Below are 23,118 nucleotides of genomic sequence, written 5' to 3' on the forward strand. Positions count from 1 at the left end.
AAATGATCAATATCATTAATCATAAGGGCAATGAAAGTCAAAACCACAATGAAATGTCATCTCATCCATGCTGCCAGTTAGAATTACTAAGATCAAAAAGTTAAAAATAACAAAGACTAATCAAGGTGAGAGCAAGGGAACACTTATTCATTGTTAGGGGGAATGTAAATTATTATAGCCATTGTGGAAAATAGTGTGGAGGTTCTTAAAAAAAAAAACAAAACCCTGAAAATAGAACTACACACAACTCATCAATTGAACTACTGGAGAAAATCTGTCAATCTCTCTCCCTCTCTCCTTCCTTCCCCCCCCCCCATAAATATTTCATTTCTTTGGGATATATATTTCATTTCATTTGGAGATATATATATATATATATATATGTATATATGCATATATATATGTATATATATGTATGTATATGTATGCATATGTATATGTATACACACACACATATGAAATGAAGGAAATCATTATAGGAAAGAGATACCTGCAATTCTGTTTTTATTGCACTATTTCCAGTAGCCAAGATGTGGAATCAAACAAGATATCCCTCAAAAGATGAATGGATTTTTAAAATATGATACATTTGCATTACAGAATAGCATAAAAAGAATGAAAATCTATAATTTGCTTCAATATGGGTAGAACTGGAGTAAATTTATGTTATATGAAATAATTCAGGAACACAAAGACAAATATTGCTTGTTTTCCCTAATTTGTAGAAGCTAAAAATTTTGGGGCACATAGAAGTAGAAAGTAGAAAAGTTGTCATTAGAGGCTAAGAAGAGTGGGGGATGGGAGAATAGAGAGAAATTGAATAACAAGTACAATATGTTACATAGAAAGAATTAGTTTTCATGTTATATATCACAGAAGGAATGAGTTTTCATGTTTTATAGCACAGTAAGGCAACTATAGTTTACTACAATTTTTTATACATTTCAAAAATCACTAAAGAAGAGGCTGAAAGTTCCAAACATGCAAATATGATAATATTTCAGATGAAAATGCTATTTACCCTAACTCGATTATTACACTTCATATCTATGTATTGAATTATCATATCATGCCTCAAAATGTTAACTACAAATGTTATATGCCAATTAAAAATAAAAATTTTAAAGATAATGAAAAGAAAAAAAAAAGTCCTTACCCCCGGGAAAGAATCAAATGGCTTACCTGAAATACTGTACCCACTGTGGTCAAAACAATTATGCCTAGGAAGTATGATTAGGTTGTAATAACACAGCAACCCTCTCTTTTATTTGTGGTACTGGGGAACAAACTTGGGGCCTTGCACATTCTAGGCAAATGTTCTACCAATAAATTTTATCTCCATTCCCAGCATGGTTGTAACCATCTAGATAGTGAGGTTGAGGAACAGGATAAGGGGAGCAAAATTTCTAGAGACTGTTTCTGGATATATATATATATATATATATATATATATATTGATAGGTACCTGCTACAAAAGAAGATTAAGATTTAGTATGTGGACAGATTTTATTGTTATTGGCCAGAATATAAAAAATTTGTACTACTCTTCTTTCTCAATTTTCCCTGAGATTAGAATAATAAAAAAGAGGAAACAGAGGATCTTATTATTATTTGGACCTTGGTCTAAATATATATAATACAGAGTTCTAGCAAAACTGATTTGAATTGCAGGGCACAAATTTGAGGCCTAAGAGTGGCTGGTATCTTCTTAATTCAGCACAAATAGAAATACAACTTTTTTTTTTCTTAATCAGCCATAGGGCATGGGAATCTTCAATGAAGAGAAAGAACTTTGATGATTCCAGCATAGTTGAAGGGGGATATAGTTGAGACCAAGGCCTTGCCCAGCTGCCTGATCCTTAGTCCAGTGATCCCATTCCTTATGCCACAAGAATATATTATCAGGCTGGGGATGTGGCTCAAGCAGTAGCATGCTCACCTGGCATGTGTGGGGCGCTGGGTTCGATCCTCAGCACCACATAAAAATACAATAAAGATGTTGTGTCCACCAAAACCCAAATAAGAAAACAAATAACCCAATCAACAAATGGGCCAAAGACCCGAACAGACACTTCTCAGAGGAGGACATACAATCAATCAACAAGTACATGAAAAAATGCTCGCCATCTCTAGCAGTCAGAGAAATGCAAATCAAAACCACCCTAAGATACCATCTCACTCCAGTAAGATTGGCAGCCATTATGAAGTCAAACAACAACAAGTGCTGGCGAGGATGTGGGGAAAAGGATACTCTTGTACATTGCTGGTGGGACTGCAAATTGGTGCGGCCAATATGGACAGCAGTACGGAGATTCCTGGGAAAGTTGGGAATGGAACCACCATTTGACCCAGTTATTGCCCTTCTCGGACTATTCCCTGAAGACCTTAAAAGAGCGTACTACAGGGATACTGCCACATTGATGTTCATAGCAGCACAATTAACAATAGCTAGACTGTGGAACCAACCTGATGCCCCTCAATAGATGAATGGATAAAAAAAAATGTGGCATTTATGCACAATGGAGTACTACGCAGCACTAAGAAATGACAAAATCATAGAATTTGCAGGGAAATGGATGGCATTAGAGCAGATTATGCTAAGTGAAGCTAGCCAATCCCTAAAAAACAAATGCCAAATGTCTTCTTTGATATAATGAGAGCAACTAAGAACAGAGCAGGGAGGAAGAGCAGGAGGAAAAGATTATCATTAAACAGAGTCATGAGGTGGGAGGGAAAGGGAGAGAAAAGGGAAATTGCATGGAAATAGAAGGAGCCCCTCATTGTTATACAAAATTACATATAAGAGTTTGTGAGGGGAATGGGAAAAAAAAGGAGAGAAATGAATTATAGTAGATGGGGTAGAGAGAGAAGATGGAAGGGGAGGGGAGGGGAGGGGGGGATAGTAGAGGATAGGAAAGGTAGCAGAATACAACAGTTACTATTATGGCATTATGTAAAAATGTGGCTGTGTAACCAATGTGATTCTGCAATCTTTGTAATGTTTTGAATAACCAATAAAAAATTTAAAAATGACAATGAAAAGAAAAAAAAGAATATATGATCCAGGCAGTTTCTTTCCTGTTTAGGAAGAGGGAAAAGAGTAGGAAAATATGTAGAAACCATTTATTACATGTATTTCTGATGTGAAGAGGGGTAGTGGGAGCTTATTTCCCCTTACATCATTTTACATTTATTACCTCTTAGCCCTTTGGGTGTGTTAGCTAAATTCATGGTCATCCATATTATCCTTCTTGAGGGAGACGACCATTAATTTTTTTGCCTCTTTTTGTGATACCATCTCCCTGACATCCATAAACATTTTGTCTATCTACTACTTTATTTCCCATACCAAATTATGCATATCTATACTTGTTCAACCTAATTCAGTAAGTACTACATGGTAGCATATTCCAGATAATGCAACACCAGCCCAACAATATCAGAATATCCTTCATTTTAACAAATATCCTTCCAAGGATTGAATTTCTACAAAGATAAACATCTCATACTGAATCTTGCTTCATCTTTAGAAATTAAATTCCCAAAGAAATGAAAATCAAAATTATCTTCCCCTAATTTTTCATTTTGTTTTAACTCAGCCAGAGTAGGTGTCACCCAGATGCCTGGGTGGAGTCTAGTTTCCTTCAACATCTGTATGCCTGGCTGTATTTCACTATGATTAAAATTCTTCTAGAATTTCTGAAGTTGGATTGATTCAATTTCATGTATCCTCAACATACCTTATCAGAGACATGAAAAATTGTAGTATAAAGATGTATTAAGAGTTATAATGCAAAAAATAATAAAAATTAAAAATTTTCATGTATCCTTTTTAATGTTACATTAATTATTAGCCAATCATTGAGAAAACTTATTACAAAAATGGAGATAAAGGTGAATATATATTTATAGAGTACAATAAATTTTGCTATCATGCAACATATGCACAGATAACAGAAAAAAACTGGGATTATATATCCCTTGGGTTTTACTTTTCTCTAATTCCAGTCCCATACTCATAAAATGTGCTTACAACAATCTTAAGCAAAAACAATAATGTTCTTATATTGCTGTTACCAGCACTATTGTTTGGGGAATGAGAATAGAGGGTGCGGGGGTGGGGAGAGAGAGAGGGAAAGAGAGAGAAATATTTATAACTTTATCTGTATCCCTGTCAATTTTTGTTAATTGTACAGTGTCTACAACGTATTAAATAAAATTCAACTGAGAGCATTTGCTCCTGGGAGAATGCAGATGAACTGCCCTGTTTATTTACAAAATTCTCATGGAATTCCAGATCTGTACTAACTCTGTGCTGCTACTATTGGCACTTACCAACCATGAATCCATAACAGTCTTGAATTCCCTAGGCCTCAATTACCCAAATGGCAGAGCTAAATTTCTCCCACCATATAATGTTCCTGCCTTAGCAGTATGCAAATTTTCTTGAAAAACACACCATTCCTCTGCTGCAGGTTAGAAATAGGTTGGGGTAGTGACAGCAAGATACCATATGGCTAACCAATGCACAGAAGTATGTAAGCCCAAATCCTTTCTATCTATAAAGGGTTTTTCCTGACTGGGTTTTCTTTTTCTATGTGGGACTCCACCTTCTAACCTAGCTTTAGTGGAAGGGAAGTGGCCTTGTCAATCAACATTCCCCAAGGATATTCTATTCTTTAGGACAGAATATCTTAATACAAGCTGTATCTGAGATTACCAAACATAGGAGCCTGCATAAAACATTCCCTATATAGGGCTGGGGTTGTAGCTCAGTGGTAGAGCACTTGCCTAGCACGTGTGAGGCACTGGGTTTGATTCTCAGTACCACATATAAATAAATACAATAAAGGTCCACAGATAACTAAATAAAAAGTTATTAAAATATTACCTCTGTAAAGCTATGGGAAAGTGCAGTTGAAATGTGGTTCACTTGAAGCCTTAGTGAGGTTTCCTAATGGCACTCTTGTATTCAAGTTCAAATCGAAATATTTCTCTTCTCTGATCAACCACATAATGCAGGAATATGAATTGATGCCTGTATTCTTAGTACAGAGAAGAGCATAGCTGGAATTGCCTCAAGGTAGACCCTGGTTTGCTCACAGTATCCACAACAGGGAGAGAAGAGGGGCAGGAAAGGAAGTGCCATGCATGGACAAGAGATCTATTTGAAACACTTATTCCATTGTTACTAAAAGTTTGGTCCTTGTCCCCAGTACCAATTCAATAATAAAGACAAGGTTTTGAGAAAAAGGAAAAAGAAATCATTTTGCTTTGCCAGCAAGGGAGAAACACAGGAGATTCCTGTCTATGATTCTACACATCAGTGGGGACAGAGGGTTTTTAAAGAGGTGATTCAAAGGCTACATTCCAGGGGTGTACCTGATGGGGTTTCAAAATTCACTTGATAATTTGGAAGAGGGAAAAGAGGAAAAAACACACCCATTTTAGAATAAGCCTCAGTGGCCAAGCAGCAAGGGCTATATTCAAAGCATGAAGAGGTCTACTGTTACACCATCTATTATTAAACCTGACCCAGTGAGGGTCATGCCATCTGACCTATAATTATTTCCTTTTAAAAATAAGTAGAGGATAGGAAAGGTAGCAGAATACAACAGTTACTAGTATGGCATTATGCAAAAATGTGGATGTGTAACTGATATGATTCTGCAATCTGTATTTGGGGTAAAAATGGGAGTTCATAACTCACTTGAAGCCTATGTATGAAATATGATATGTCAAGAGCTTTGTAATGTTTTGAACAACCAATAAAAAATAAAAATAATTATACATGATAGTGGAATTTATTGTTCCATATTTGTATATGCATACAATATAATAATATAATTTAGTTTATTTCATTCCCTACTGCTTCCTTTTTCCTTCCCTGGCTCCTTCTCTCTAGTTCCCTTCCACTATTCTACTGGTCTCCTTTCTATTAGTATTTCCTTTTCTTAGGAATGAATGAGGTAAGAGAAGGATAGAAAGACAAGTATCTTCCTGGTACAGGCAGAGGGACTGAGTGCTACCTTCTTCATTAAAACGAGAAATTATTCAGGCAAAATGGTTGTGGAAGAAATAGCAATTTTCCAGGCAGTGGGAAAATAATAATGTGGGAAAGAAATATGTTTGTTTGCAAGGAACAGCAGTTGAACTTAAACTAGCCTGAGCAACAAAGGGATTTTAACATGAGGATAGAAGAGTGTCTTATAGAACCCCAAAACAACAAGGCAAGTGAGGTTTTAGGAGTAAGCTGAAGCTAGGAACTCAACTGTTATCTGGAGTATCTCTCTCATTGCTGAATCTTACTGTGTGTCTGCTTCATCTTGCAAAACAGACTAGTTTTTTCCCTTTCTAATTCCCACACCATATGACAGGAAAATGGTTGCTACCAACAGTTCTCAATTTTATACTACTCAGCAGAAGAAAGCAACCATACTGGGATAAGATTTCTTAGTCTAGATTTCAGATTCCTGAGGAAGGACTATGATAGGCCCAGGTTATTTGGTCCACTGTGACCCAGAGATTACGTAACATGAAAACTCCTACATTTAAAATAGATGGAGTTGATGGGAAGAGAATCCCCCAAAGGGAATATTCATTAAAGAAGAATTGGAAATAATATATTTCTAAGCATGAAGTGGGATATGGAGAATGTTAGATATAAGGTTGAAGAAGAGATGCTTTATGAAGAGTAATATGGACCTTAAAGCATATTCAGTAGAAAAAAAGGAAAGAAGTCCACTTGGGAAGTTTTTGAAATAACCTGACAAAATAATGATGAAGACCTAAACTTAAGGCAAAAATTGTGGTAGTGCAAGTATAAAGGAAAAATGGATATAAAAAAATTTAGGAGATGGAATCAGGAGGGCTTAATTAGATGTGTGACACAAAAGAGAGTGTCTGAAATGACAGTAATATATAGGACTGATGTGGGGGCCTGCATGCAGAATTGCATTGTCCCTTAAGATTATAATTCATTTTGCTTCTTTTGGTCTCAACAAGACATAATTTCAAGAAATCAACAGGCACAGAATAGACAGAGTGTTTCACATATCCTTTATTCACTATTGAATAGAGTACCAAACAAGATGAAATGAACTTTGTAACTAAAGTGGGCATCTTCAGTTGTCTATATTGCTCTGATTTCTAGAGATGCCATTTTCACATGAATTGAAATAACTACAGGGAACTTTTGTCTATAACAGATATATATATATATATATATATATATATATATATATACACACACACATATACATATACATCTGGAAGAACTACAACAGACTATTCTAAGAGATACATGAAGTACTTTTTTATCCCCCTCTGCTTCCTTTTTCTTTACTCTCTATATGTGGAAATCTGGGTGAAATGTAGTTACAAATATCTTTTGCCTTATTTCAGACATAAAAGTAATATTTCTCCATAATCTATGGGTATATATTGATATCTATTCATTTATATCTATTTATTTGTCTATCCATTTATTTGGATGCTATGATCTACTAGAATTCTTGAACTAAGAGTCTTTAAGTATAGGATTACAGAATTATTCATTGAATTTTTCAATGAAGATTGACTGAGGGCCTATTATGTGCCACATATTATTGTGAATATTGAACAAAGCCAACAGGAATGCCTGTCCTCATGAAGCTCCTATTCTGATTATATAATTTACTCCTCTTTGGTGCATATTTGCACTTTATTTTTCAGGAAAATGTATAGAAGTCTTGGCATAACACGTAAAATGCTCATAAGACAGCTATTTCTGAGAGAATATGAAATAATTATGTGATGGTACCAGTGTTTCCCTTTTGGGAGTTATTTTGGGAACTGAACAAAGAAAAACACATTGGCATGGAAAGATAATGAGCTCAGGTAGGGATACATTGAATTTGAATTGCTTGGAGGCATCCAAAGCAATGTCTAGTAGGCACCTGAATATACTCAAATCTATTCTGACCTAGATCTCAGGAGGGAAGTCTGAGCCAGCAATATAGATTTGAAAGGTATTCAAGTATAGGTAATAGATTTCAGATAGTAGAACAAGAGAAACAGGCCAAGCACAGAACTGTGGAGGAACACCAACATTTAAGGAGTGGGTAGAAGAAAAGGCTATGAAACCTATAGAAATTAGAAAAGTAAAAAGGAAGGAAACCAACAAGAAGAATGTGTGTCCCAGAACCAAGTTAGTATACAATTTCAAGCAGACCAAAGTGATCAATATTATCATGTGCAGCAGTGAGATCCAATAAGAAAAGTGTTGAAAGTTCCCAGTACATAAAGAAATTTGTCAGTATTTGGTGCTTTTAACAAAAGAGGTTTTAGAGGTGGAAGTGAAATCCTTACTACCATGTTTGAGAGGTGAATGAGAAGTGAAGGAATACAGGCAATGTATGTAGATAAATAACTCTGAGAAGGAAAGTTGATAGGATAACTGAAGACACATCTAAGAAACTAAAGAAGGGTCCAAAATAAAGGAAGAGTATTCCTTTTAACAATGGAAGAGCATTGATTAAGTTTTATAGGCTGAGGAGAGTGACTCACTAGAGAGAAGTGTAGGATACTGGAATCATAAAGTAAAAGCAACGGGGCAAGATCTGAGGGGCTGAATGAAACAAGGATCAGGGGCTCAAATTGACAATTTAGTATTACACATGCTATGTGAAACTGCAGGGATAAAGGTTTAACATGGGAGCAGATCCAGATTATAGGTGAGAAAATTTCCTGTTAGCTTTAATTTTTAAAGGAAAGTACAAAATAAAGTCACTCATTTGGTGGAGGGCTTGAGAAATAGGTGATGAAGTCATCAGTAAATGTGGAAATGGTTAAGGATGGGAATAATAGTAGGACAGAACTGGAGAGAGATTGCTCAGGAAAAAGTGAAAGAATTGCCAAGCAGTACTGAGTCAAGAAACTAAATCTGTGGTGACACAAATTTCCATTAAAAGGTATTGTCTTTTGCTTCACAATCTCTATGACCAAACGCTGAGTCAGGCTCCTCTGAGTCTTCTTAATTAAGACTTGAACTTGGGGTCTGCCTTTGACCCACTTAGTCCAGTTTTAGCAAGAATCTTGAGTCAGTATGGTAAAAATGACCCTTCCTTGTTATCTGATCACCCTTGATATCTGATCAGACTCCTTATATTCCATTCTCATTATGGTCTTGCTTTAGCAAAAATCCTGTTGAGTAGGTTTAGCAAGAAGCCCTCTAGCAGGGACTAGGGCTGTGGCTCAGTGGTAGGACACTTGCCTAATAAGTGTGAGGTATTGGGTTTGATCTTCAGCACTCCATTAAAAAAGTATTTAAAAAACAAGCCCTATAGGCTGGAGGGTTCATATAGATTACTTACCCAGGCGAATCTTGAGATTTTCTACTTTCTTCTGTATTATAGGCAATGATGAACTACTAAAAAATAGCTCTAATTTTTACTGAATGCTTACTCTGTGCCAGAAGAAGTTATGTGTTAAGTGCTTTACAGGCATTCTTTCATTGAACTTTCATAACTATTCTGTAAGTACTATGATTATCCCCATTTTTCTAGCTGAGGAAACAGATTCAGAGAGGTTCAGCATCCTAACTCAACAAACAAAACAAAAACAGAGCTATTCAGTGGTGGAACAGAAGTTTAAATTTGGTTCTAACTCCAAAGTCCATTCTCTGAACCAGAGAAGTGAGAATAGATGACGTATAAAATCATTCTGATAGAAATATGATAAAGGACTGAAGGGAGACAAGTCTAAAGGCAGGGAGACCCTAAAGGATACTGTTGTGGTAGTCAAGATTTTTTAGGCCTCATTAAGGGGGCTGTCCCTTAATCATGGGAGTTTTGCAGACAAGTGACATGATCAGATAAGTTATTTAGAAACTCCCTTTGGCAGGCCTTGTGAAAGATGGATTGGAGGAGGCAAGACTAAAGGCAGCGAAATAAGCAGGGAGGTTGTTGAACTCTTACTCTTAACTGCCCAGGTGCCTGTCCTGGGGCTGGGAGATGGTGGTATTCCAATTCCCCAGTCCTTTCGAATTGCAGAGCAACCTGGACCTCTCCCTGTCCCACCTTTACCTTGACATCACTCCATTTAGGTTCCCAGAAGTGGGGTTTTGCGCACTTTTCTAGATGGCAGACTGGCTGGTCCGAGCTCTTGACAGTGGCGCCAGCGGTGGCGGCGGTCGCCGGCGGGGGTGGGGCGCATGCGCGCGGTTGCTAGGCAACGGCGGTCGGGGCGCCGCGGCGGTAACGGCGCCAGGGCTGTGTGTGTAGGCAGCGGCGCCAGAGGAGGAGGAGCACGAGGATGCAGCTGCGACCGCGGCCCCAAGAGGGAGCCGCCGCTGTTCTGTGGCCGCGGGGGCCGAGGGACGGAAATCAGGCCTGGGGGTCGGGTCGTTGAGGGGACCCGGGGCGGCGGTCCCGCCAGAGGCTCGGGCCTAGTACCTCCGGAGGGTCCGGGCCCCTGGGCGAGGGCCTGCCCCCCCCTCCCCCCCCTCCCCGTTGCCTCCCCTGGTCCCTCCACGTCGATGGTGGTGAAGTTGGCGGCGCCAAGGAGCGCAAGGCACCGGGCTGCCTCTCTTGCACCCAGCTTCTCTTTGGCCCCGGCTCTGGGACACCTGCGCTGCTGCCTCCTCTCGCCCGCCGAGCCCACTCTGCGTGGCGGGCGGGGGAGGGGCTCCCCCCTGCAGAGGCTGCGTCGAGCAAGGCGATGACCAGGACCTTAGAGGAGTAGGGGTGAGTAGTGGCACCACACTCGCCCAGTGCTGGATCGCCTTCCTGGCTTCCGGGGCCCTGGGAGGCGAGCGAAGCGATTTCTCCTGCAGAAGCTTTTGATGCTTCTCCTACATCTCCTCTCAAGCTCACTAATCCCTTCGAGGTAGTTTTTCTTCTCAGAGTCATGACTTTCTGGGCTAGACCCTGGTGCCCAGGAACGTGGAGTCAGTGTTTAAGGCCTGGCTTTGCTTCTTAGATGCCTTAGATGCTGATAATTCTACGTACAGTCACGCAGCTTGGTCCTTGACTCTGGGACTGACTCTCCCAGTGCCATGCTCGCCCCTTTCCCTTCGTTCTGGCTCTGGCTTTTGCTCTCGCGAGGCTCAGCCTGACCTACAGACTTTTCAGGAGCCATTCTCTAGGCTGCTGTCTTTTCTTGACTCAACGCTTGAACAGCTAGCTCGAGTGGCCCCTTACTTTTCAGTGTTCCTTCTACTCGTGTGCCAAGAGCTTCTGAAAGCCTGTGCCTGGCTTCTGACTCCTGAAATGTAAAAGTAAGAAGATAGTACTTACATTAAATGGTAATACTAAAACAAACTAGCAACACTAGTCACTACTCGACTTCCAAAGTGCCATCAAACTTAAGAAGTAGGCAGAGTAGATGAGTGATAACAGGGGAATTAGGCTTTACAAACTACTCTTCATCCAGAATGACATACTTTTTCTTTTACAAATATGTTGATGAAACCAAAATGTTCCAAATAAAACTGAGGATGGGTCATTGTGATCTCTTTTTACTCCTGAGGTAGCCTGCAGTTGAAAATAGTCACTTCCAAAAACATTGATATGAATGAGTTGTGAAAAGGAAAGACATTATCTCTGAGGAGTGATATTTTTCTTTAAAAGTAGATGGTCAGAATTTTCAGTTCATAGTTGAACCCTTTCAAAAGTGAACTGAATTTAAATTAAATAGTAATTCTGATTGTAAGGTGCTCTGAGCAGACAGTCAATGATGGATTTCTTCTTTGCTTTGGCTCTCTTCCCTCCCTACTGGTATTAAGCCATTTTAGGTTCCTTTATCCAAAAGAAGTGGTGAAAAAAAGGCACAATAATGGAAAAGCCAAATTTAGTTTTTAGCTTAAAAGCTAAAGATATTTAAAAGTATATAGATGCCATTTGTGATTAGATAACTTTATTTAGTGAATCTGTTAAGACTGCCAACTCCCTGATAGTTTTTGGGTGAAATACTTTGCCTTGGCAGCATTTTTGTTTGAGCTTCTCTTGGTTATGGTTTAAAGCACAATATAATTCTGGTACTACTGGAAAATGATCTTGGTCCTCAGTGTGTATTGTTTGTTTTGTATACTGGCAATCTGGAGTACTTCTAGTTGCTACATTCCAAAGTTAAAGATTTTTTTTTGTTTTGTTTTGGACAATCTCTTGATGAATTCAACTTTGAATTATTTGAAATAATGATGTGCCATATGAGTAAGTACTGTTCACCTTCATGTACTTGCAGAACCAGGAAGTGATTGGATCCAATATATTTATATTGTAATGAATATGGCTAGGTAGGCACCAAATACACACTAGCATTTAACAAGGTTGTCATAACCAAGTGGCAAATTAATATTGATAGCTCATTTTGCAGGTGCAGTCAGAGCACTTGAACAGTGAACTCTGGAATGAGTTTTTTTTTAAGTTATTTTCAAGAAGCTTTAATTTTCAAGCTTCTGTTCATTACTCACTACTGTCCTGCATAGTGTGGAGGACAGAATAAAATATATATATGAGACATCATAGTCAATAATTGGAACACAGAACATTGCAGAATAGGAACTAAAAGAATTAAGAGTTAAGAGAGATCACCAGAGGCTGGGTTTTGCCTGAAAAGGTTTTATAGGAAAAATCAGTCTAGATTTTGGAAATATAAGCTTTGTTGGAAGGGGAAGGAATTCAGCATAGCATGAGCTAAGGTACTTGATTTTCTAATGCTTGTGCATAGTATTCTCTTAGGTAAACCTAAATAAGAAGGGGGCCATCAATGGCAATTAAGTTCTTTGTAGTGGGCATAATTTTCATTGATAGATTACATAGGAAATTAATAAATATAAATAATTTAACAAATGTTCCTGCTATAAAAATCAGACTTAAAAACAACTGTTCTATTTCCTGGAGCATGTGAAAATGTTTTCTAGGTAAGTATAGATAATTAAGTTCACATATTTTTATAATTTGTACATTTTTACTGTTCATTTTGTACTATCTAGAAAGAGACGCTTATAACTTAAGTGTTTCATAAAAAACTGGCCTGATAAGTACAACCTTAGGTTCTTAGTATGCTCCAAAGACTACTGGACAAATTCCATAAGCAACATGAATTTTGGCTCATTAAAATATACAATAACTTAGTTTTTAGCATTACCACTTAGTACTACTATTTCTATCATTTTCTGAAACAAAGGGGAGAGATATGTCAGAGGCCTGAATATTTATACCTGTCAAAGCTGTAATATTATTAATAAGGCAAATATTAATAATTGGCAGCTAATATCAGTATTTAAAATACAATTACACTCAGCAACTTATGGAGATCCTGTCTCAAAATTAAAATAAAAATGACTGGGAATGTGGCTCAGTGGTTGATTGTCCCTGGATTCAATACTTGGTACCAAAAAAGAAAAGAAAAGCCTACTGTAATTACTGATGGTCCTTGTCTTAGTATGGCTTCTCTTACAATTTTTTAACTTTACAGTGTACACTGGTGCAAAAACAATATGCATTAAGTAGAAACTACTTTTAATTTTGAATTTTGATCTTTCCCAAGGCTTGCAATATGTGTTTCAATATTCTCTAGCACCGGGCATGGTGACACATGCCTGTAATCCCAGAAGCTCAGGAGGCTGAAGCAGGAGGATCTTGAGTTCAAAGTCAGCTTCAGCAAAAGTGAGGCATTAAGCAACTCAGTGAGACCCTGTCTCTGAATAAAAAATACAAAATGGGGCTAGGGTTATGGCTCAGTGGTTGAGTGCTCCTGAGAGTTATGTATATATATATATATATATACATATGTATATATATATACATATGTATATATATATATGTGCGTGTGCATGTGTGTGTGTGTATGTGTGTGTATACACATACATAAATGTATGTGTATACACACACACATACGGCATGTCTTCCAACAGAAATTCACATTTTGGAATTAACCAGGATGCATACACTTAAGGAACAATATAGCCAAACTTGAAAAAAAATGTTTTTGAGTACTAGGATTGAACTCAGGGACACTCAAGCACTGAACCACATTCGTATCCCTATTTTATATTTTATTTAGAGCTAGGGTCTCGCTGAGTTGTTTAATGCCTTGCTGAAGCTGGCTTTGAACCTGTGATCCTCCTGTCTCAACCTCCCAAGCTGCTGGGATTATGGGCATGCACCCCCGCTCCTGGCTCCCAACTTGAGGCTCCAATTTTTTGAGGTTTCTGTACACTATCTTGTACCTTTCATGTGGTATCTTTTGCTACAGCATTAGTCTTCTTTGATTAAAATTACTTCTTAAATTTTAATTCACAGTAGCTTAAAGTTTCTAGATTCAACAAGTAAAATTTTTATTTCAACTATTGTCTACTTAGCAGGTCTGATAATAGTTAAATAAATCATATTAGAGAACATAATGATCCATTCAGACTCAGTCCACAAATATATGATTATTGTTGGAATTCAACCAGTTAACAAGTAGCGAAATGTATTCAGAAGTTATTGAGGTAAATCTCCCTTGCTAAACAAATGTTGCACATTTCTATTCTTAGCTTCTTATGCCAGTATCAAAAGGAAGATCTTTTGAAAGAGAACTGGTGAATTGAAATGATGGAGAAACTGCTGAGACAATGAAAAGTAATTTAATTCAAGTTCTAAGTACTATGATGGTTTAAGGTACATATCTTAGTTGATGACAGCATGTGAAACAGGGTAAAGAACTGTCAGTTTCTGTACATCTCATTTAATTACTGAGTCCTGATGAAGAACAACATTATACTGAGTACTAGCAATGTATTCATAAGTTTTACTTTTTCTTAAATATGTAGTTTTACAAGTGTTATTTTATTCTATGATCTTTTTGTGGGTGTGTCAAATGACCATTTTCCAACTGAGCACATCTGTACATTTTATGATGGAAGGTTATCAGAAATACATCTTTTCCCCCAACTATTCATTTGGAGTAAATTGTCCTAGAACATAACCTTTTTCATTAAGTGAAAGACACCAATAGCAAAGATAAGATACTTCAGTGTAGGAAAAGAAGTGGACAGTGGAATTCCTTCTTCAAATACTGTGCCTACAAATAAAACAAAACCCTTCATATATAAATTATTAACTAATATTCATTGGAGCTGTCTCATGCACTGTTATCATTCTCTTAATGTCATATTATGCCTGCTAACTCTTTGAAACATGGGCATCCAAAAGTTCCCCTGTGGTCTGATTCATTATTTTCCTACCCACAAATGTACCTCTGGAATTAATTTTGTTGTTGATAATATTGTGTAATAGAAAATTTTGTAACAAATTGTAGTTGCAATAAATATTAACTGAAACCTTGAATTATGAAATAATTAATAATGATGAAATGGCATTTTATAACAACTTTAATTTAAAACCACTATAGAGTAAGCATTAGTATATCCATGTATTTCATGATTGCTTTTTCTATTTCTATGAGGAATGTCATTGGAATTTTGATCGGAATTGCATTAAATCTGTATAGTGCTCTTGGAAGTATGGTCATTTTGATAATATTAATTATGCCTATCCAAGAGCAAGGTAGATTTTTACATCTTCTAAGGTCTTCTTAGATTTCTTTAGGGTTCTGTAGTTTTCATTATATAGATCCTTCACCTCTTTCGTTAAGTTGATTCCCAAGTATTTTACTTTTTTTTTGAGGCTATTGAAAATGGGGTAGTTTTCCTCATTTCCCTTTCTGAGGAGTTGTCACTGATATACAGAAATGCCTTTGATTTATGGGTGTTGATTTTATATCCAGCTACTTTGCTGAATTCATTGACTAGTTTTAGTTTTCTGGTGAAACTTTTAGGGTCTTCTAGGTGTCCCTGACCTTTCACATTTCTGAATAATAGAGCTCTTCATTAAGCTCACTTTTTGTACTTCACTTCCACTTTTCCAAACCGCTGTGGATATTGGGTTTGTCCTCATTGTCACTTCTAAGTTATTTCTGTGGCCCCTAAATGAGTTTTACAAAAGACATTTGTATATATTACATTTATATATATGCATATACTTGTATATATATATTATATATATCTTCAAATATATGCATGCACATATGACATATACAAATATCTTTCTATATACAAATATAGTTATATGTAATATGTAATATAGGTATATATAATGTCTATATTTGGATATGTATTTGTATATATTTGTATATATATGCATGAACATACTATATATATTATGTAATAGAAACCAAATATGACTGTACATTTGTTATTTATAGATGTGTATGTATACATATGTATGTACATATATATGTCATTCAGGAGAGATTTTATGTGATAATTTAAATGGCCAGATCCCTATTAGATGAATTGCATTTGAAATTGGGTGATTTGACTCAAAGTAGCAGTAGGGAGAATAATTTATGTGTTTGTTTGTTTGTTTTTTAACTGTATCTATCCCAGGAAATTTAAAAATCATTATTATATAAAGTAAATTGTTGTAAGTTGAATACTCTTGAATAAAAGTAGGACTCCTTTCATTGGGATTAATTCAGAGTTCATCATTATATTTTTATCATCTGTGCTTATATAGTTATACTTAGGTTTTATTATATTTTAGAATAAAAATGATTATCTTCTCTGTTTTCTGATCTTATTGTCAGTACTTTGTATTTGTGTATCTTTCAGTGGAGACATTTAGAGGATACTTTTATATTCTGTGACATTTCTTACCATCTACTTGGAACTGCTTTTATATTTCTTCCAAACTGAAAACTAGTTGACATATGAGTTGTAACATAAATAGGTTTGATTTCACAGGTCATGTATAAGCCAGTCTCATTACTTACAAGTGTACCTTTGTATTTCTGGGTATATTTCATACACCAGTACATTTAATGGTTCTTGGTGAGTTTAATCTCTAAATGTGCACATATATCCTTATGTTCTATTTGTCTTCCTGCACACTTTCAAGCCTATCATTGTTAACTGCGTTGTCTGTGCTCACCATCAATAGACTTAATTGCTATTGTTTTATTATTATTGCTGCCAATAGGTACCTGTGATTTCATAGAAAAAGAAAAATGTAGGTGTATAGAAAAGGGGTATTAGATTTTGTTTCAAATTTTTCTAACTTTCCAATAATTTAGGGAGAATAAGTCTAAAATCATTGAAGTTTTTAATATTAGAATATTTTTATGAGCTGGTATTTTATGCATTTCATATGTATGTGGTAAACAGATTTGGATTAACAGAGTAGTAAATTTAGGTATCTTGTTCTAATAAACAGGAGAATGATTTATAGTGAGTGTATTCAGTAGATTATATATAAAAATGTATGTCTAAAATGCTTAAAGGGGGCTGGGGATTTAGCTCAGTTGATAGAGTGCTTGCCTTGCATGCACAAGGCCCTGGGTTCAATCCCTAGCACCACAAAAAAATAATAAAGTGCTTAAGGGTTCTTTGAAGTAGTTTCAATTTCCACTTTATTGTCTTATTTATTAATTTGTTAGCAAACTCTATACAAAATATCCTAATTTATTTTTTTTACTGTGAATTATAACAAATGCTGGTTCAGTGAGTCCAACTTTATTAATTCACACATGCCCCACAAATAAACAATTTGTAATAGCCTGGAGAGAGAGATGGATGGATGGATGGATAGTTAGATAGATAGGTAGATAGGTAGGTAGAGAGATAGATAGAATAGTCATAAAAAACATTTTCTACATAGTGTCAACCCATGCTAGTGATGAATTCTACTTTATAGAAAAAACAGCTGTATTCCTACCAGATGTTAGGAAGTAATAGAGCATGTATCAGTGTATTGGTACTGAATGCAAGTAAGTGCTAAGAGGGAGTGCTAAAGTTAGGAAGATCTAAGTTTTAAGTATTTAAAAACCTAAGCACTCTGTTACTAATTAGGATATTAGATGTAATGGGACTGTGAAAGAGATTTGAAAACTCTTAACTCAAATTGATTATCTTTATCTGAAATGCTTGGGATTTCAAAAGTGTTTCAGATTTTGGAGTTTATTTGGATTTTGGAATATTTGCATAGATTTACCAGTTGATGATCCCTAATCTAAAAGTAAAAAATTTGAAATATTCAGAAATATGGAACTATTTGAATATGACATTTTGCTCAAAAATTTTTGAAATTTGGAGCATTTTGAATTTCATATTTTTATATTAGGGATTGTCAATCTATATAGTGTATGCAAAATTGAGGTAATAATTATTATGGTAAACTACTATTAGATATTTTAAAAATTGCAATGGCAGTATTATTTGGATATAAATTCACTGCATTTAAAAGTTTGTATTGATTCATCAGAGTATGAAAGCAAAGTACGCATTAAAAGTTATGACCCAGTAGTCTTACTTATTGGTGCATATTGTACAGAATAGTGGGTTTCACTGTGGCGGATTCTCACGTGTATATAGCATAATTCAATTAATTTCAATCCCCAATACCTCTTCTTATCCTCTTTTGTTCCCTCCTCCCATTCCATTACTCTACACTAATGATCTCCCTTCTACATTCATGATATCCTTCCCCCAAACTAGCCTCCACATAGGTAGAAAATATACTTGTCTTTTTAGTCTGGTTTATTTCATTTAACATGATGATATGAAGTTTCATTCATTCTTCTGCAAATGACATAATTTTGATCTTTACAGCTGAATAATAATGTGCTGTGCATATATATACACCAATTTTACTTCATTCATTCATCTATTGGCAAACACCTAGGCTGATTCTATAACTTGGGTATTCTGATGTGCCATGATAAATATGGGTATGCAGGTATCTCTAAAGTATGTTGACTTAGTTCTTTTGAGCAAATACTGAGGAGTGGTACAATTGGATTATATGGTGGTTTTGTTTTTTAGCTTTTTTTAAAACCAGGGTACTTAACCATTGCCACATTTCCAGCCCTTCTTATTCTTTTTTACATTTTAAGACAGGGTCTCATTTAGCTGCTTAGGGCCTCATTAAATTTGTGAGGCTGGCCTTGAACTTGCAATGCTTCTGCCTCAGCCTCCTGAACTTCTGGCATTACAGTTGTGCTCCAACCACACCTGGCTTATATTTTTGAGTAACATCCATACTGATTTCTATAATGGCTATAATAATTTACATTCCCACCAACACTGTATAAATTCCTCTTCCCCTGAATCCTTACCAGCATTTTTTTATTATTTGTATTGATGATTGCCATTCTGACAGGTGAGATGGAATCTTAGTGTAGTTTTGATTTATATTTCCCTGATAGTTAAAGATGATGAATATTTTTCCTTATAATTGTAGACTATTTGTACTACTTTTTTCAAAAGTTTCTGTTCAGTTTATTTATCCATTCAGTGAATGGGTTATGTATTTGGGGGGGTCAGTTTTTTAATGTTTTTTAGGGCATTATAGTTATACATATTAGTTGGGTTCATTTGACATAATCATATATACATGGAATATAATTTGCACCATTTCAGTCCCTAGTACTTTCTTTTTTCCTCCACCCTACCCCTAATACCCTTCTTTTACTTTACTGGTCTTCCTTACTTTTTTAAAATTCATGCTTTATAGATATACATAGAGATGGTTGATTTTTTAAAATTCTTTTTATATCCTGCATATTAGTAATTTGTCTGTAAATTTATTTGTTTGCAAAATTTTCTCCCATTCTGTACGCTCTCTCTTCACTCTTTTGTTTCCTTTGCTATAGAGAAGCTTTTTAATTTAATATTATCCCACTTATTGATTCTTGCTGTTATTTTCTGAGCTTTAGGAGTCCAATTCAAGAAATTGTTGTTATGCCTACATGTTGAAGTGTTTCCCCTTTGTTTCCTTTAGCAGTTGCAAGATTTCTGGCCTTACACTAAAGTCTTTGGTCTATTTTTGAATTGACTTGTACAGGGTGAAAGATAGGGATGTAGTTTTCATTTTTCTAAATATGGATATCCAGTTTCCCGAGCACCATTTGCTAAAGAGGCTGTCTTTTCTCCAGTGTGTGTTTTTGGCACCTTTATCAAGAATCAAATGACTAGCTGTTTAAGCTTGTCTCTGTGCCACCTTCTATTCCATTGGTCTTTGTGTCTGTTTTAATGCCAGCACCATGCAGCTTTTGTTACTATGGCTCTGTATTTTAATTTGAAATCAGGTATTCTGGTGCCTCTAGCATTGTTCGTTTTGCTCAGGATAGCTTTGGCTATTCTGGCTTTTTTTGTTTTTTTTCATATGAATTTTAGGATTGTTTTTTCTATTCTGTGAATAATACACCCAATAGTCTTAATATGTTGATGGTGTTGTCCTAGCTTGGAAAGTAGTAAACTTCAGGATCTTATTCCCCAGTTCTGAATTAATAATCATATAATGAATGTCTGAATGTTGATACCAATTTGTACTACATGTTATTTTGCAATAAAATTTTAATATTATATTTTATTTTGCAAATGAATTTTAAAGCCTAGCATTTCTGATATTCTGGGATTAAGTTCTTCTGACAAAATACTGGAACTTCCACTCTGGTTAACTCATTAATGAGAACAGAGCACAACCACACCTAATAATAGGGTTTCTAGAGGATTGCTATTTACTACTGATGTTCTTTCGAGGGTGGGGGGGACCTAGTTCTTTGTTTCATTCCTTTTACAGTAATGATAATTTGCCTCTACTGTGTAATTCATGGTTATTTACTTATAGACATTAGATCTTAAGTGTAACGGCAAAGGAAAGCAACAGCACAGAGGTTATAGAATCAATCAGATTAAAAATTTAGCTCTTTGGAATTTTTTTAACTAATTAGAATTCTCTTCATCTCCCACCTCCTTTGCCATTCCTGTGACATGCATGATAAGCTTTGCTGTGTGTATTTATGGATGAGAGGAAGAGAGAGTGAATGCTTATAGCTAAACATCAAATGCAAAGTAGGAATTAGTGAAATCTATTTAATTCTTAGTAATTTATTTTACAGAAAGCAATAGAAGTTTATAAAAATGTAAAATAATTTAACTTTGAAAGATAATTTTGAATTTACATTTGAATATGAATGTTTCTAATCTAGGTAGTCCCAGAGATTCTGTTAACTAAAAGATGGAATATAATAGCTTGCTCATGAATTCTCTAATTAACTAACGACTAATCCAAATATGTAAGGAAGCTGTGGCAAGGATGCTTCATATAAGATGTCCAGAGTTTTAAGTTGTAAGTTGTATATAATTTTTTTCCTGACTATTGACCAAAAAATATATATTACTAGGAATTGAATGGAGTACATGGTGCATGATATGCTCGATAAGAATTCTACCACTGAGATACATACCCAGCCCTTTTGAGACAGGGTTTTGCTCAATTGCCTACGATAACCTCAAACTTGCAGTCCTTTTGTCTGAGACTACCAATTCGCTAAGATTGCAGGCATGCACACCTGCCTTGTATGTATCTTAGATAAAGATTTTTGGTAAGCCAGGATTGTTGTGCACACTTATAATCCTAGCTACTCAGGAGTCTGAGGCAGAAAGATTCCTTGAGCCCATGAGTTTAAGACCAGTCTGGGCAACATAGTGAGACCCTGTTTTAAAAAAAAAAAGATATTTTTGACATCAAATATTAAAAATGTACTCCAAACTAACTTAAAGTATCAAGGGGGAGAATATGAATGAATTTATAGAATTTGGTAAGGAAGTAAGTGTAGACTAGACACATGATAAAGGACTTGAACTAGGATGAAAAGCTATCAGTAGCTAAGGAACCATTGTCTGCTCTTTCTCTTCTCTTTCCTGATCCCTGAGGCCATAGGCATTAGAGGGTCTCCTGTTTATCTCTGTTTCTTTCAGTTTGTGTACCTAATTCTTCTCACTCCCTCAGCACGTGTCTTATCCAAGAGCTCCCAAGTTTACATATTCTAAATTCAGGCAATCAGAAGAGACTCATTAGCATTTCTGAATCTTAATTCCCAATTCTGATTGACCTAGTTTGGACCATATGTCCAGTTTGTCTATGGATGGAAGGGCAAAATCATGTTGCATATTTGTGGTTATTAGGCCCCAACCACAAATAAGTGTACATACAGTTTCCAGAGAACAGGAGGTGTGGGATGAACAGAATCTCAAATAGTGTCTACCATGGAGTATAAACCAACCGTGGTGCATGGAATACAGGAATACATTATGTAAAGACACATGTATAAAATATGTTTCTAAAAAAAAGAAGAAATAGATCACATTTACCATCTGCTTATTTTCATTCAGAGAACAAGAATGAACGTTAGAGATCATATCATCGAGCCTACTCATTTTAAGGAAACTAAGGCCCAGAGATATTTTTAGTAAAATAAAACTTGTCCAAAGTCACACAGTAAGTTAATATAAAAGCTGTGATTAGAATGCAAACTTTGTGGTTTCTAGTTTTTCCTAGATACTAGCATCCAGAATAACCAGAGTATCTGATAATATGTCAACGTTTTAAAATAAGCCTCATGAAACATATAATAATGTGTGATTTTTGTCTAAGCAATAAAGTAAATGTAGAGGAGACTAAAAATTATGTCTTAACAATGATGCAGAAAATATAAGAAGTTCATGGATAATATCCATTTTTTTCAAAAATAAAAATTTAGAAGATACAAAAACAGGATGATTCTAAAGAACAGATAGGCTTAAGGAAACAGTGATGTAAATATCACATCTTGGCTACTGGAAAACCTAGATTTTAAATCAAATCAGTTTTTCCCCTTTTGATCTATGCATTCATTAAACATGTGTTTATTGAATGTCTGCTAAGTGTTCAGCTCTGTTTTAGGCACCAGGGATACAGTGGTAAGCAGAATAAAGTTCCTACACCCATGGAGTTTGCATTCTAGAGGCAATGAATAAACAATATATAATGCATGATGTTATTGATAAGGGCCATGAGGCTAATAAAGCAAGATAAGGGTAAAAGGAGAAATATGTAGTGCTATTTTAGATACAGTGGTAAGGGAGAGTGTCTCTGATGAGGTTACATTCAGTAGAAACCTGGATGTGACAAGGAAGTAGGACATTTGAATATCTGGAGGAAGAGTATTTCAGGCATAATAAGGTGTGCAAAGGTCCTGAGATAAGATCCTGATTGACATGTTAAAGATTTAGCAAGTAGGACAATGTATCTAGAATATAGAGAGTGATGG

At 35.8% G+C, this 23,118-nt stretch overlaps 2 protein-coding genes across 17 annotated transcripts in view; one reads left to right on the forward strand and one right to left on the reverse strand.

Moving 5' to 3' along the window:
- Zc4h2 (zinc finger C4H2-type containing) overlaps nt 1–10,193 on the reverse strand; it is a 73,279-nt gene extending 63,086 nt beyond the window's left edge. The window contains exon 1 of one of the 2 annotated variants that reach the window (XM_005335211.5): nt 10,065–10,193. Coding sequence is in view for 1 of the 2 variants with exons in the window: in XM_040282374.2 (XP_040138308.1) it covers nt 10,065–10,072 (8 nt within the window). In the remaining variant the exon portion in view is untranslated. The remainder of the gene's footprint in view (nt 1–10,064) is intronic. The other variant, XM_040282374.2, reaches the window with a different exon arrangement.
- A 20-nt stretch (nt 10,194–10,213) lies between these two features.
- The window catches only part of Zc3h12b (zinc finger CCCH-type containing 12B), a 296,095-nt gene continuing 283,190 nt past the window's right edge, over nt 10,214–23,118 (forward strand). For all 15 annotated transcript variants that reach the window (XM_078034622.1, XM_078034627.1, XM_078034620.1 and 12 more), the window contains exon 1: nt 10,214–10,724. The gene's annotated coding sequence lies outside the window, so the exon portion shown is untranslated. The remainder of the gene's footprint in view (nt 10,725–23,118) is intronic.

This window comes from Ictidomys tridecemlineatus, chromosome X (assembly GCF_052094955.1).
Source record: "Ictidomys tridecemlineatus isolate mIctTri1 chromosome X, mIctTri1.hap1, whole genome shotgun sequence".
NCBI lineage: Eukaryota > Metazoa > Chordata > Mammalia > Rodentia > Sciuridae > Ictidomys > Ictidomys tridecemlineatus.